General features: G+C 32.4%; 2 protein-coding genes across 2 annotated transcripts in view; both read left to right on the forward strand.

Moving 5' to 3' along the window:
- Positions 1-184: 184 nt before the first annotated feature.
- LOC149086448 (ribosome biogenesis protein BRX1 homolog) lies at positions 185-12498 on the forward strand. The gene is made up of 10 exons (XM_089255561.1): positions 185-348; positions 2765-2876; positions 4557-4600; positions 6594-6664; positions 7224-7273; positions 8276-8349; positions 9845-9895; positions 10495-10627; positions 10848-10942; positions 12251-12498. Exons 1-10 carry the CDS (start codon positions 250-252, stop codon positions 12437-12439), a joined length of 918 nt encoding a protein of 305 aa, XP_089111687.1. The 5' UTR covers positions 185-249; the 3' UTR covers positions 12440-12498.
- Positions 12499-13983: 1485 nt separating this feature from the next.
- LOC149086449 (uncharacterized) overlaps positions 13984-14685 on the forward strand; it is a 60797-nt gene continuing 60095 nt past the window's right edge. Inside the window, exon 1 of the mRNA XM_089255562.1 lies at positions 13984-14253. The gene's annotated coding sequence lies outside the window, so the exon portion shown is untranslated. The remainder of the gene's footprint in view (positions 14254-14685) is intronic.

Here is a 14685-nt window from a genome sequence, read left to right on the forward strand (position 1 = left end):
CTTGTTTCCCCCCCCCCTTTTTTTTTCCTATTCTTTGGATCACAAAACATATTTTGAAATAAACTCATACTGTCGAATAAAAATATTATTAGATAGAAAATACAAGCTCTAAAATTCAAAAATGTCTATTTTATTCTGTGAATTTTGTTTTATCAAAATTTTGAGCAATGCACTTTGTCGAGTGGTCAGGGCCGTCCGTATAATTCGCTGTTTACCCACGTGAAAATACCATTTCGCTTGTTGTAAAACATGGGCAAGAGAAAGCGTGTCGCTGAAAATAATGCCGTCGAAAATGAATCTATAAATGAATCTGCCGTTGATTTCTTGGGAGATGTGCAACAAAAAAGGGTGAGTATTATTTCAGGGTGCTATTTCCGTAATAGTTTTTTAGAGGACTAAAAGCTTTTTCACGCGTTACTCAAATTTTTCTCTGTGTAAACCTTGAAATCTGGAGGAAAATGCAGTCACAGTACATTGTTTTGTCCATCTCTAAATTGCTAAGGGAACAGCTTCGGTATAGGGGACAGGTTGGCGATTTTCGGCGACTTTTTTTTTCGACGCCAAATATGTCCGACGACTCCATCAGAAGTCGCCAAGGCCGTTAGACACATTACGAGCGCCGAAAAAAAAAATCGCCAGCATAGAAAACAATATGAAAAATATCATGAAACACAAGAGAAATGAAAACGTAAATAACAGCCGAATTGAGCGAGCATAAAAATGCTAAAACCAACAAGCATAATTATAATAAAAAAATAATTATAAATGAAAACCCGGACTCTCTTTCCGGGAATCCGGGTTCTTATAAATAAACAACGGTCCTGCATGATGTATAAATAAATATATTCTATGTATTATAAATTAAAACCCGGACTCTCTTTCCAGGAATCCGGGTTCTTATAAATAAACAACGGGCCTGCATGTTGTATAAATAAATATATTCTATGTATTATAAATTAAAACCCGCACTCTCTTTTCGGGAATCCGGGTTCTTATAAATAAACAACGGGCCTGCATGTTGTATAATTAAATATATTCTATGTATTATAAATTAAAATCCGGACTCTCTTTTCGGGAATCCGGGTTCTTATAAATAAACAATGGTAAAATAAATAAATAAAATAATAATGATGCAGGGGCATCCTGCATGTGGAAAAGAATAAATATTGGAAAATATTAAAGGTACAACCTGAGGGAAAATATATCCAAAATAATTCGGAATTCCAATAATTCCAATTAATCCGACACACACACTACATCGTATATACGGAAGGAAGAGAAAATATGAAGAACTATCCCAACGGTTTTTCAAAACGCCGCGGCTATTAAGTGACGTCATTTGGAAGAAAAAAAAGAGAGAGAATAGAATGGAAAAAAGAGAAAACCAGTTTGAAAATGGCAGTAAAACCCGTTTGAAAGACGCGCTAGGACGCTAGGAACACGGAAAAACAACCACCAGCGCCACTGCCTCGCAGAATTCTTCGAATATTCTGGAACAACGACAAACCAGAGCACGCCAACGATGGCAACTTATCGCCGGAAAAAAGTCGCCAATTTGGCGTGTCCCCTATATCGAAGCTGTACCTTGCTAAGTAACGTTTAAAGTTCCACGTTTTTATGTAGTTTTAGGTAACATAAAATTTCTCATCTACGTGTGTGAAAAGAAGTCTGTATGTTTCAAATTTCGGAACAGCTGTATTACAACCTCTGACAATAAAGTTCGGTGAATAGTCCTGTAACATCAACGTAGATGAAATGTTAACGAAAGTTACCTTACTGTCCTTCGAAATAGTTACCTCCCATTACTATGTACTGCTGAGATCTCCTATACATGTCTTGGAAGCTTTGCAAGAAGTCTTCTTTTGGGATGGAGTTCAAAAGCCTCGTCACGTTTCGTTGGATATCAGGAATATCGTCAAATCTCTTTCCTTTCAAAGCGAGTTTGAGTCGTGGGAATGGGAAGAAGTCTGCAGGATTGAGATCTGGTGAGTATGGTAGATGTTCAATTTGCACCACCCCTTTTTTTGCCAGGAACTGTTTGACGATATTGGCTGTGTGAGGGCGAGCATTGTCGTGAACAAGAAACCATGAACCTTGTTGTACATACTGAGGTCGTACCCTGCGTAGACGTTTCATGGAACGGGTCAAAATTTCAATGTACCTTGCAGCATTCATCATCGTTCCCTGAGGTAGAAATTCCTTGTGGATAATGCTTTGACTATCAAAAAAGGTGATTAGCATAGTTTTGATAGATAGATAGATTTTTCTGCTCTGACCTTTTTCCGACGAGGTGATGCAGGAGAACGCCATTCCATGCTTTGCCGTTTCGTTTCAGGGTCGTACCTGAGACACCAGGACTCATCCTCAGTTGTTCGTTCATTTTCCTGTTCTCAGTTAAGAACCAACGCACTAAACAAGCACTTTGTAAAACAAGTCTTTCACGGAACACAAACGACACTCAACTTAACAACGATGGCAGATGGTCGACACCTGCCGCTACACATGTGCAGCATTGCTTCGCCAGTGTTGCCAGATTGGACATTCTGACTTCATTCACCGAACTTTATTGTCAGAGGTTGTATAACATGTTCCACCTCCACGGCTCTCCAGAGCAGTTTAACAAAGAATCTCTTTGAAAAATCTTTGTCAGTGTCGGACGATTGGGAAATTGCATTTGGAGTGTTGATGCAACATTATTTTCATTGTGTAAGCTTATAGGAATTGTTATTTTTTATTTGCAATTTTGATTATTTTTCTTCCTTAGCCAAAGTGGGTCAATAAACAGAGAGTACTGGTACTTGCATCTAGGGGTATCTCTTTTCGCGACCGGCATTTGTTGGTGAATTTGAGAACGTTATTACCTCATGCAAAGCCTGGTAAGAAAATATATTGCACTCCCCCCACCCCCTTTTTCTATTTTGAAATCTAATTCTTGTTTTACTGCATAATTAATATAAATTATGTTGATTAAACAAGTGACATTATTTTGTATTATTATGTTTCCCCCAAGTCAGGGTTGGGTTTTTGACATCAAAAACTGGTTTTTGACATGACAAGCGTCAAAAACTGGTTTAAACTGTCAAAAACTGGTTTAAACCGTCAAAAACTGTCGAAAACCGTCAAAAACCTAAATGAATGCCTTTTGATAATGTTTTGAACATAATAGGTATACAACATGATGAAAAACTTACTTTTTGGCATATTACTATGTTTTATTTTTAAACATTAATTTATTACAATAATTAAAACAAAATATTAATTATAATTTGCAATTTTGAATTCTTCAACATAAGAGTCTAGAACATATAAAATATAATTTTATGGTTTATTTATCTAAGCTACTCATTACCTGTGTTCAATTTGTTAAGTGGATTAGAGCTGCTTATTCAAAATATGTATGATAAGGCATCAGGGTTAGGTTTTTGACCCCAGAAACTAACTCGGTATTAAAACTATCAAAATCTTACTGTCAATGATGTCAAATAGTTTTTGTTAACTTGATAGATATGTTAAATAACAAAATACTTACTTTCATTTAGATTAAAGGGTTTTATATTCAGAATTATAATTACTGAGGAAAAATATATATTTTGATATTTTAAATTTTCTGATCTGCCCAAAATTTTATTCCATATAAAATTTCTAACGCAGCATCTGTTAATGCACTAACTAAACTCATTTAATTTTTCCTAAGAATTTCTTAGATCAGGGTGATTAGATTCTTAGATTCACACAGCTTTAAAGAGTATTTTCAACCCAAGCAGAGCTGACAAGACTTGATACCCAAAGCATTTGTTTTGCATGTTTGAATACAGCTTCAATTGGAAAACCATTGCATTATAAATACTAGTAAATGTAGCATATCATAGTGCAAAAGTAAGAATAAACCAAGTTTGACATATACAAGCTAGCATTGCCAAATTAAATGACATTTTAGTCCTACAATTTAGTATTTTGATCGCTAGATATATTTCAATGATATGTGCAATAAGAGTATTGTTTTAAGTATCAGTGGTTATCTAGGTAATTTAATAATAACAGAAATCAACATTACATACATGATGTAATAAACTTTTTTAAACACTTATCTGTTGTAAAAAGAGTACAGCAGATAGTTTATATCAATGCATATATATATAAGCAGTTGAAGAAATTTTGGAAGGTCAAGAATCATCTTGAATCAAAGAATGTCTAATCGTTCCACAGTTTTCCCTTCAATGTTCATGTTATGCTTTATTCAAATTTTATAAGAAAAAAAAAAAACATATATTGTCCAAAATAATTCTGTCGGGAGTAGAAAACTATTTTAGAATCTTATTAAATATTTATTCTTTGTATAACATAGTCACTTTAAACATTACATGCAATTAACGTGTGCATTTTCATTGGGAATTTTTATATCGAAAAGCAATATTTGAGGTTTTTGACAAAGGTTTTTGATGGAAGGTTTTTGACGTGACAGTTTAAACTGCGGTTTAAACCGTCAAAAACCTGCCAACCCTGCCCCAAGTATTTCTTTGTTGATTTTAATGTATTTCTTTGTTTATCAATTCTAGAATCTAAATTGAAGAAGAAGGTCAATCTGAACATTATAAATGAGGTATGATGATTTTGTTTATAATCATGCATTTAAAGTGAATTTCTTTACTTATTCAAGTCATTTAATAAAAAATTGCTAAAGGAAAAGAATGGTTATGTTGATTGGATTATGTACAAGTCTCTATTTAACATTTTGTTAGCCTATAAGTAGAGCCCGTAGTATATGCTCTAAAAAAGTGGCAAAATACGCACTTAAAATGCCAAATTATGCACTGAAAATTCCAAAATATGCATTGCACCCCAGAATATGCACTAGAAATCTTTAAAAAAAGTCAAATTTGGAAATATGTACAAAAAATGAGAAAATATGCATTAAAAAAATCACCAGGCAAAAAAATATGTGTTTTTAAAAGGCATCTTTCCTATTTCTTAGTGCATATGTATTCATTTACAAAAAAAATCCCCTCGTGTATATATATACCGCATATGCAAATAATTTCTACATATTTTTTATTCAGGCATTTTTTAATTTTTAGTTTGTTGTAGCTGCTCAGTAACGAAAATACCAGTAACAAAAGAATTTCTACACTATTTCTAAAAAAAATTTAACACTTTGACATATCTCTAGAAATAGCCTTACAATAAAACGGTTAGTATTCGTAAAATACTTTATAAATATGTATTATTTCTCTAAATTTCTCCTGCGGGAAAAAAACAGATGTTATGAAAATATTACGAACAATATTTATTTAAAAAATTTAGTGAGCTTAAATGAACCTTCAAAAATATGCACTTAAACTAAAAATACTTTGATTTTATTAATTTATATGCATTAATGCTAAAAAAAAGGCGAAAATATACAAACGCATATAATTTGAGCTCTAGTTTTAAGGAAATAATGTTTTCAATGTGAAGTAAATTATTGCCATTTTGAGATTTTAGCGAAAATTTTGTGATATAAAAAGAAGAAACTAATACAGTGGTATCTAAAATTTAGAGTAATCTAAGTCACAGGCTAAAATATCTTCTTGAAGTGCTTCATCTTTCTACCTTATATCACTGAAGGTCTGGCACTTCAATCAAATCAAAACAGCTTCTCAACCCGAGCACGACCTCTGTCTATCACCACTACAATCAAGTCAAAGTTGTTGGCTAATGTTGGACTGTACCATACACGCTGGAACATGCGTGAAGGTGCGCCTCCTTATCTCCAATTAGAGAGGAGTGGAATGTCTTTACATGTATTCAATGGGCGAAACAATGCAACCTTTTCTTTTTTGCAAATACCCCTCTACATAATAAAGGCATTCAAAATTTTTCATTGTTTTCACCCCAGGTGTCATATATTGTACCACAACGGGCACGTTTAAAAAGAAATATAATATTCATGTTGCAATAAATCGAGCGGCTATCCACTTAGATAAAACAACCATAGTTTTTTATGGACCGTGTATTTTCCTTATAAGTAGTACAGATTAACTCACGCTAATCCGGCATATATCAGACAAGGGTGTGCCAGATTGCAAAAATCACCTTATTACTGGAAGTTGTAAGGCCCATTTGAATAATAAACCTCTACCCACAGATATGCAGTGCCATATTTTTCTCTCCTGTGCTCGAAGACCCACCAAAAAACACCAGATTACTGGACAGCCGGATTAACAGACAGTGAGATTATCGAGAGTCTACTGTTTTAGCACTTTTTTGGGTTGCTAAGCCTATATTTTAGATATTTTGACAACCATATTTTTTATGGGTTTTTTTTTTCAGCCGCCTGGTTGTGGTTGGGTTTCTTTGCCTGTTTGTGGTCTTTATATGTGTAAATGGTTACTACTTGAAGTAATTATTTATAGACCAATTTTGTATGATTTTTGAACATCTTTGCTAAGTTCACCTTATTTTTCCCAGGTATTTTGTTTCATTCAAATTATCTCTTGTTAAATTTGGAGATGATAAAGCATGTTAATTATTGCCATTGAAAAGAATACTATGTTTAAATATTCAGTTTTTCTATGCTTTTTTCCCCTTTTTTTTATTATTTTCTTTTTTTACAGATGTGTGAAATGAAAAATTGTAATCACTGCATTTACCTGGAGAATAAAAAGCACAAGGATCTTTATATGTGGTAAATAATTTATTTTAGTGCAAATATATATTTGTGGGAGGAGAAGAAAACAAAATATGAGTTTTATAAACTGTGGACAGTCGTGGATCATGTTTATTTGTTTTCTTCCTTTTTATCAATTATTCTTCTTATTACAGTTTTGTAAGATGGCAAAAGTGAGTCAAATTCTAACCATCGTGGTGACAAGTCATACATGTAGTTTTGCTCATGTGTTTTTTTGTTCAAAATAGATCTATCTAAATCAGTGTGGTATTTTAGTTCATAATTCTAGACAAACAACCACGAAGCAAAGCAACAAGAAATCAGCAAGCATATATTGTGAAGCACCAAACTTTTTATTAATAAATTGGTTTAATACTAAATGAAATTTAGTATTATTATCTCTGATTTAGTATTATTTATTCCCAATTTTCTCGTTTTTATTTTTCTTGATGAGAAAACCAATATATGAAGTCTTTCATCACATGATGACATATGTAAGTTATGTAACATTTTGAAATATTGTGCCAACATTTTTAAATATTTTCTTATCGTTTTATTTATTTTTCCCTCCTTTCAGGATTTCTAATGTTCCTGATGGACCATCAGCCAAATTTCTTGTTGAAAATGGTAGGCTACAAATGTTTTTCAGATGAAATTTCTTGATACTTTTCCTCTATAATGATACCACTTGGCACCTTTTTTTGTCTTATCTAATCTTCTTTGAATTTATGCCTCCTGTTTATTGTTAAGTATTTTGTGTTCAATGTCCACAAATTTGTTTTTTAAAACAAGGCATACAGAAAGAAATGCCAAAATGCACCAATTCGGTGTTGAAAATGTGTGGTTTGGTTATAACAGAAGAGAGTACAGATTTCTTGCATTTTTAGACATCAATAGTATTAAAGTTATTAATGTTCAAGTTGAAATGAAACCAAAAAACAAATATTTTTGAAATCTATTTCTTGATATTCATGTTTAGCTAATTGTATTTTATATTTATAATGTGATTGAAATTATTTCCACAAATATTTTTGAACTGAAGATTTTAATTATTAGAAAACTTGGATATACAAAATGTCATCAGTTAATGTGTTATTAATTTTTTTACAAAGAATAAAGTTGCGTATTAAAGACACATTTTTGTTTTAAATCTTATGCAATAGTGTAAATTTTATAACAAAACTGGTTTTAAGTCACAAGAGCTAAGCAGAGGTCAGGGTTTAAGCTATGGTCACATTTTTTGCAAAATATGACAGAAAATCTTAGAATGCGAAAGAAGTGGTAGCCACTTTTGCAAAAATGTGTACAGGAGGTACGGAACGAATAGACATCTAACCACCAATCATTACATTAGCATTGTAGCATTTTGCTAAAGCTTTTCTCCCCATTTTTGCTTTTTGTGAAAGGAAACCCCAGGATCTTAAACCCTGGCGGAGGTGTTATTATCACAACACATTATCTTTGTTTTTATGTATGTGAAAATAATAATTATGATGCATAATTTTATTTTATTATTATTATTTTTTTTTTTTTTTTTTTTTAAAGGAGGAAACAGTATTAAAATTTCACTCTGTCAAATTCAGATTTATTTGACTAAAGTTTTTAATTTCATTTTTTATTTTTTTTTAGTGCACACTATGGAGGAGCTGAAGTTGACAGGAAATTGTTTGAAAGGATCACGACCCATCTTGTCATTTGACAAAGTATTATTTTGTTACAATACATAGTTTATTAGTACTGTTAAAATTAATTAAATTAATTAAAAAATTAATCTGTTGAAAATACTCTTTAAAAAATGTTTTTTTTTTCTTTTGGTACAGCACTATACACATTATCTGCAGCTTTTTCTCAAAATAAATATTACAAAAGTTTTTCCTTTTAGTGTAATGATATGCAAAAATATTTTTTAAACATATCAGATGGCATATAGATACAAATGGAAGGAATTTTTTCTCTATCCAATCTCTTTCATTCCAAAAATTAAAAAAAAAAATTTCACCAACAACCTCTGCCATTCTTAAGGATTTCATTAATGGCAATATACAGCCACCAGAAATTTGTATGTGCAGGTTATGTATAGGATTACTTCCCCCCCCCCTCAAAAGTTGAATGCTGAATAAAAGTTGCTGCATGTTACAAGTCGAAATTGTTGTAATATTTTCTGTTGCTTTGGTCAGTGCCGTCTTAACGCATGGGCCCACCCGGGCACCTTAAGAGAAGAGGGATTTCAGAAAAATGAGAAGTGGTTGAATTTTTTGAGAATTTTTCAGGTAGGGCCTCAGAAAAATCACTTGGCCCGGGGGCCCATGATGCTCTTAAAGACAGCACTGGCTGTGGTACATTTTTCTGAAATCAAGGCTGTCAGATTTTACATATTGAAATTTTCATTACTCTCCTCCTTTTATTTTTGAAATCAAGTTTTGCTTGATAAAGATATACACTGAATATGTTGTATAACTATATTTTCTGTAATAATATTACTCTATTTTTATCACAGTGTTTTAGGCGGGGAAAAAAAAATTTAGGCCTCAATATCAGTTTATTAAGTTGCCATGGCAATCTTGCACCTGGGATTTTTCAAGCCTTGAGTTTCACTGTATTTCAGTCTTTTTCAACAAGTGGTTTGCAACCAATTCAGTTAAAAATTTTGAAATGATTGGTTAGGGTTTAATTTTTTCTTCAGGCTGTGGGACAGCAGTTAGTGCACCAGCTTTGGTCTATATGGGTTTCAATTTCAACAGAGGCATGATTGACTAGTCCTTGTCAGAATGCTTACTGATACATAGGTACAGCAGAGATGGTGACAAGATGACCACAGAACATATCACTACTGCAGGAAGTACCCTGATGTTGGGAAAGCACATCGACCTCTCATCAAGTCGTATGAATGTTGAATGTTTTCAATCAGAATCAAGGATAAACATTCTGTAGGTCTCAGTCTAATCAGTCTAATTATGGCTGGTGTGACAAATGTGATCTGAGGTATGAATGCCTTTGTCCGGTCATTCAGAATCAGTTCTAAACTATAGATCACATTCTCAAAAGCTCATCGGGATGCATAAAATAAAAAATTTTTGGAGAATTTTTTTTCCCACAACTGTTCTAATTTATTCAGTTTTATTTATTTTTTTTTTTTTATGAAATTACATGAATAATTTCGTAATCATGGATTTATTTTTTTGAAATTTTTTTTTTCAGAGTTTTGATAGTGCTCCACATTTTCAACTTCTGAAAGAAATGTTCATCCAGGTTAGATAAAATTGCATTGACTGATAAAATGTTTTTATAAGTACAGTGATGTCTCGTGTATGTACAAGAGAGATCACTGTCTTTGCTGTCTGTTGAATAAAGTCTAAAAGTCGAGTAAATATGTAATTAATTTGGTAGTTTAATGTTTTTTACACAGATCATGAGGTATTTGTTTTGGAGTGTTCTTGAAATCATAATTTTTTAACTATACATCAAAGCACAGGAATACCTTTTTTTTTTGCCAAAAAAAAATTTTCTCTTGATGTTAACTTATTATATTTCAACTTATAAGCATTTCCTTAAAAAATTTAGGTACAATGATGTCTTGCATACAGCGATTTAAAAAAACCATGGAAAAATGTTATGGGGGGGAGGGAAGGTTTAGACGGAAATTTCAATTAGTATTAGTGAAATTTGCAACCATGAAAATAAGTGGTACTAAGTGGGAAAACATAAATGGGATCCTCTGTATATAAAATATATATATAAGATCATTATAATAATGTAATTATTACCCTATTGACTCTTGAAGCTAAGTATACTTATCACTAAATATAATAGACAATTTAGATATTTCTAATCTTTTATTCATTTTTCAGACTTTTGGAACACCCAGAAACCATCCCAAAAGCCAACCATTCATTGATCATGTTTTCAACTTCGCAGTCTTGGACAACCGAATATGGTTTAGAAACTACCAGATAGAAAATGATGGCTCACTGGTTGAGATAGGTATGATAATTACTCACATGACTATAAAATCCTCTCATAATAACTACATAACCAGCAATTGATATTTTGGCAAGCTCATTCAACTGATTTATAAAAGTTATTAACTTTACGTTGCAATTTCTTTTTTAAAAATTATTATTTATTACCTTTTGTTGTGTGCAATCAAAGTGAATCTATTAATAAATTTTATTTTATTTAACTTTGGTTTTGTTTCTGTAAGGTCCAAGATTTGTTCTCAATCTCATCAAAGTATTTGAAGGAAGTTTCTCAGGTGCAGTTTTATATTCAAATGTGAACTACGTAACCCCAAGCTTTGTAAGTACAATATTGCTATGCAATTTTGAAAATCATTACTTTGTTATTTTGTGTTTTGTGAATTCTTCTAAAGCAGTGGTTCTCTACCTTTTGAAGTCTGCAGCCTGGTTAATTTATTTTTGTAAGTGGATGGCCTTGTTATACACACGACTTATGAGAAGCAAATAAGGAAAAATAACATCATGGGGAATAATAAACTGGCAAATCGCTCATGCCCCAATTTGACTCATGTCTGAGACTGACAGTTGATGAACACTGCTTTAAAGCATATTTTTTAAGAGCTTTTTACTTTTCCTCCAATTTATTCATGATGAAACCTTAAAATCTTTATATTGCAAAACATTTGTCTATTTTTATGTTAACATTACGTCTAACATAAAATTCTTAAAAAACATCTTTCTGGCGTAAAAAAGTTTTTTCACGTCTGTGGTATGTAAAGTCATTTCTTTATATCTTTCAGATGTAAAAAAAACTTAATTTTTATTTCTAACCTCTGTTAACGAGTTGCTTGGACTTGATGTGTATGTATACACATCAACTATGTCTGATGCACATGTGTGAGAGAGAGAAAAGCAGAAAATCTGCATGTTTATGGGTATTTCAATGGTGGGCATAGACATGGGGATTTTCAGTCTATCTGCTATATTTGTATTTTAGAATTCATCTATCTATACATAACTTTTTTTTTATACAATAGAGTATAGTTTCCCAGACTTTTTGTCTCTCTGTCCCTTCTTCAAAATTTTTTTCTTCACATCGCCCCCAACTCAATCCAACCCACAGGATCCTGTACTAAAGCTTCTACTGTCCCCCAGGGGTTGATATTGCTCCCATTGGGAAACACTAATATAGAGCATTGAATCACATTGTGGGATGCAATTTGTCGAGTTGATGAAAAGATAAATTTCAAGCAATTCAACTAAAAAAATCAGTAAACAGCACCCTTTATGCATTTGAATACTTACCCACGAACCACACTATGAAAATTCAAGTATAGTTGACTTTTGATTTTATGAATTAATCCTTTGGCTCCAAGCAATATGCCATTTCTTTGAATGTCTTCCCCCAGTAACAAACATTTGATTTTTGAAGCTACTAATTCAAGGCAGTAAAATTTGTAAAACAAGCATCGACATTGCTCAGATGACTGTGTGGCTAATGTTAAATGTGATTTTACATGTAATCTTTTTATTAGCATCGATACATGTCCATTTTGAAATTTCTATAAAATTTCATTTGAAATGTTTGGAAATACTTATTTTCCTAAGAAAAGCTCATTTAGTTTTTGATATTCATGTAACTTTTTAGCATCGTCGGAGGATGAAGCTAGAAGCTGCCAGTCGGTATAAAAATAAATTAGCTGCCAAGAAATCACTTGCAATGAGGAGACCGAAGGATTCTTATAAACTCGATCCTTTAGATGAAGTGTTTCAAACCATTCCTGCAGAAGAAGCTAAAGGAATTCAAAAGATGACTTTCTATCGCAATAAAACTTAGGGGTTTCTTTTTTTGTAAATACCAGAATGTATTTAATAAAAACTTGTGCTTATGAAAAATTTCCATCATTTTATTTAGTTAATCACGTGTTTTGTTTTTTCTGATAAACATTTGTCATTTCATTCATAATTTTCAGTGATTGGGATCAGAACTAACACTTGCATGTTGTGTAACTATGTTTCTACATAATCTTCAAATGAGGTGTTGAACTTTTTTGACAAAATATTAACCAAATTCAAATGTGAATCAATCATTGAATCAGGGGCATTGGATTCTGTGGGTTCCTGTCTGTAGCTTTATGTAGGGAAATTTTGATTCTGGGTTAATTTTTGCCACACATTACTGAGGGTGCTGAGCACCCTGGCTCTGATGCCAGAATGTTTCGTTATATACGTTCGTTAATTTCATGACCCAAAGATATATTAAACAGGATGAAATAAAAATGGCAGTTCAATCCTCCCACCCCCAAATTATCCTTTTATCCCTTAGATAAAACAAGACAAAGTCTTGAAGCCTACTAAAGCCTCCTTATTTACAAAATCGTATTTTATAACAATCCAAACAAATTAACATTTGAAGTCCAACTTCAGTGGGAAATAAAAAAGTAAAAATAGTGAGCAGGGCAGTTATATAACAAACTAATTTTTCATTATTGTATAATCCATAGGTGCAAATTTCACTACCACATGAAAAAATGCTATCCTAAGCAGTGTATGTGCAAAAATTCCATTAACTAAATATGAAAACTTAAAAAATATGAGATTGTTGGTTACATTCTAGCATAAAAATATTACAATCTACTTTTGTCTAGACTATGTTATCTATAAAAATTTATTTTTATCATAAAATAATTATTAAAAATACTTAATTTTCAAAAAGCTGCAAATAATATGTCACGGTATATGGTTACCCTCACTAAGAAATACCGATGTTTCAATTTTAATTTGTGAATTAGTCGAAGATAGGAAAATACGGTACCTTCACGGAAGTTGGGCTTTGGTAAATGCTCAAAAAAACTTAGGTTTCTTTCATTTAATTTCAGCTATCAAGGTTAGACTTCTACTCATACATAATTAGTTCAAATGATGCCTCTTTATATGGTTGCATTAGCAGTTTGTAGCTACCTCACTATTATTAAAAAGCAGCAAAACTGCTGCGTATAGCAGAGAAACATATTTTTGTTCTGAAAAAATTTAAATATATTCGGTTAGAGCGGCAAAAAATTCATTTTCTTCGGTTTTTTTAAAATTGAATTAAATACTCCCAATGAAATGTTGATTTCGGTTGTTGCTCGTTTTATTCATAAAAATTCGTGAAACATCGAAAGAAAGATCGACTTTCTTTAAAAAGATGCAATGCCACTTGTGCTTTTTGTAAAAGGGGAATTAATATTATTGAAACACACACACAGCTTTTTGTTGCATGTTGATATGATACATGTGCATCGACGAAATAGGAACGATTCCCGGGCGAGAACCGCCGTCGTTCGCTAGGGGTCGTCGAAATCAGTGGTTGAACAGCTTGTTGCCAGCCAGCCGCATCTGAGGAAAAAACACGTGCAGGCTGAGAATCAAAGCGTCTGCACATGTTACTACGGCCGAGACAATCTGTTGGTCGAACTACTGGCCGCTGTCTGATACACCCCCCCCCCTCCCGCCCACTAGTGCGAGCCCCTCCCCTTTCTTCCAAACTCCGCATCTTTTTCTTCGGAAAATTCCTCGAGTAGTGATATCATTTCTTAATAACAACTCGAGCGCAACTCACCTGCGAAGGAAAGTCCTTGAAACACCTGAAGAAAGAAGGGCTTCGTTCAGGTTAGTTGCAGTTTGTTTTTATTTACGCGGGGAGTGTAAACCATTCAGATATATTCATAATTGTTTTCCGTAGCTCGGAATGAAGAGAGCAGAAAAATTTAGATCAGTTTGGACAAAAATACATACAGTATATATTTTTAAAATTTGAAAAAGAAATGTAGCTTTTCTAAAATTGAATGTCTGAAATTTGTGCATCTTTCCTTTCTGAGGGGGAAAACCCTTATCTCTATATTGGTTCATTTTTACATTAAATAACTCATTCGGGTAAAAGGGAATATAATATCGGATTGTTAAATGATAGAACAAATTTTGTAATAGGAACAAGAATATTGCATGAGAAATTTAATATTTTCATTTAGAATCCTACAAACATCATGAGGAAAAAGTAAATATATTTATGAATTGTTGAAGTTGTTACTAAAGTTTGTAGAA

The sequence above is a fragment of the Pholcus phalangioides genome, unplaced genomic scaffold (genome assembly GCF_987345545.1).
Source record: "Pholcus phalangioides strain wild (caught in Gottingen) unplaced genomic scaffold, Ppha-v1.0 ptg000004l_1, whole genome shotgun sequence".
Classification (NCBI taxonomy): Eukaryota; Metazoa; Arthropoda; class Arachnida; order Araneae; family Pholcidae; genus Pholcus; species Pholcus phalangioides.

Excerpts from the sequence above, each read along its gene's own strand:
- LOC149086448 (XM_089255561.1), top strand. The coding sequence starts at position 250 with ATGGGCAAGAGAAAGCGTGTCGCTGAAAATAATGCCGTCGAAAATGAA. Across the intron at positions 2,877-4,556 it reads ATTACCTCATGCAAAGCCTG|AATCTAAATTGAAGAAGAAG; the intron begins GTAAGAAAATAT and ends TATCAATTCTAG. Across the intron at positions 7,274-8,275 it reads CAAATTTCTTGTTGAAAATG|TGCACACTATGGAGGAGCTG; the intron begins GTAGGCTACAAA and ends ATTTTTTTTTAG.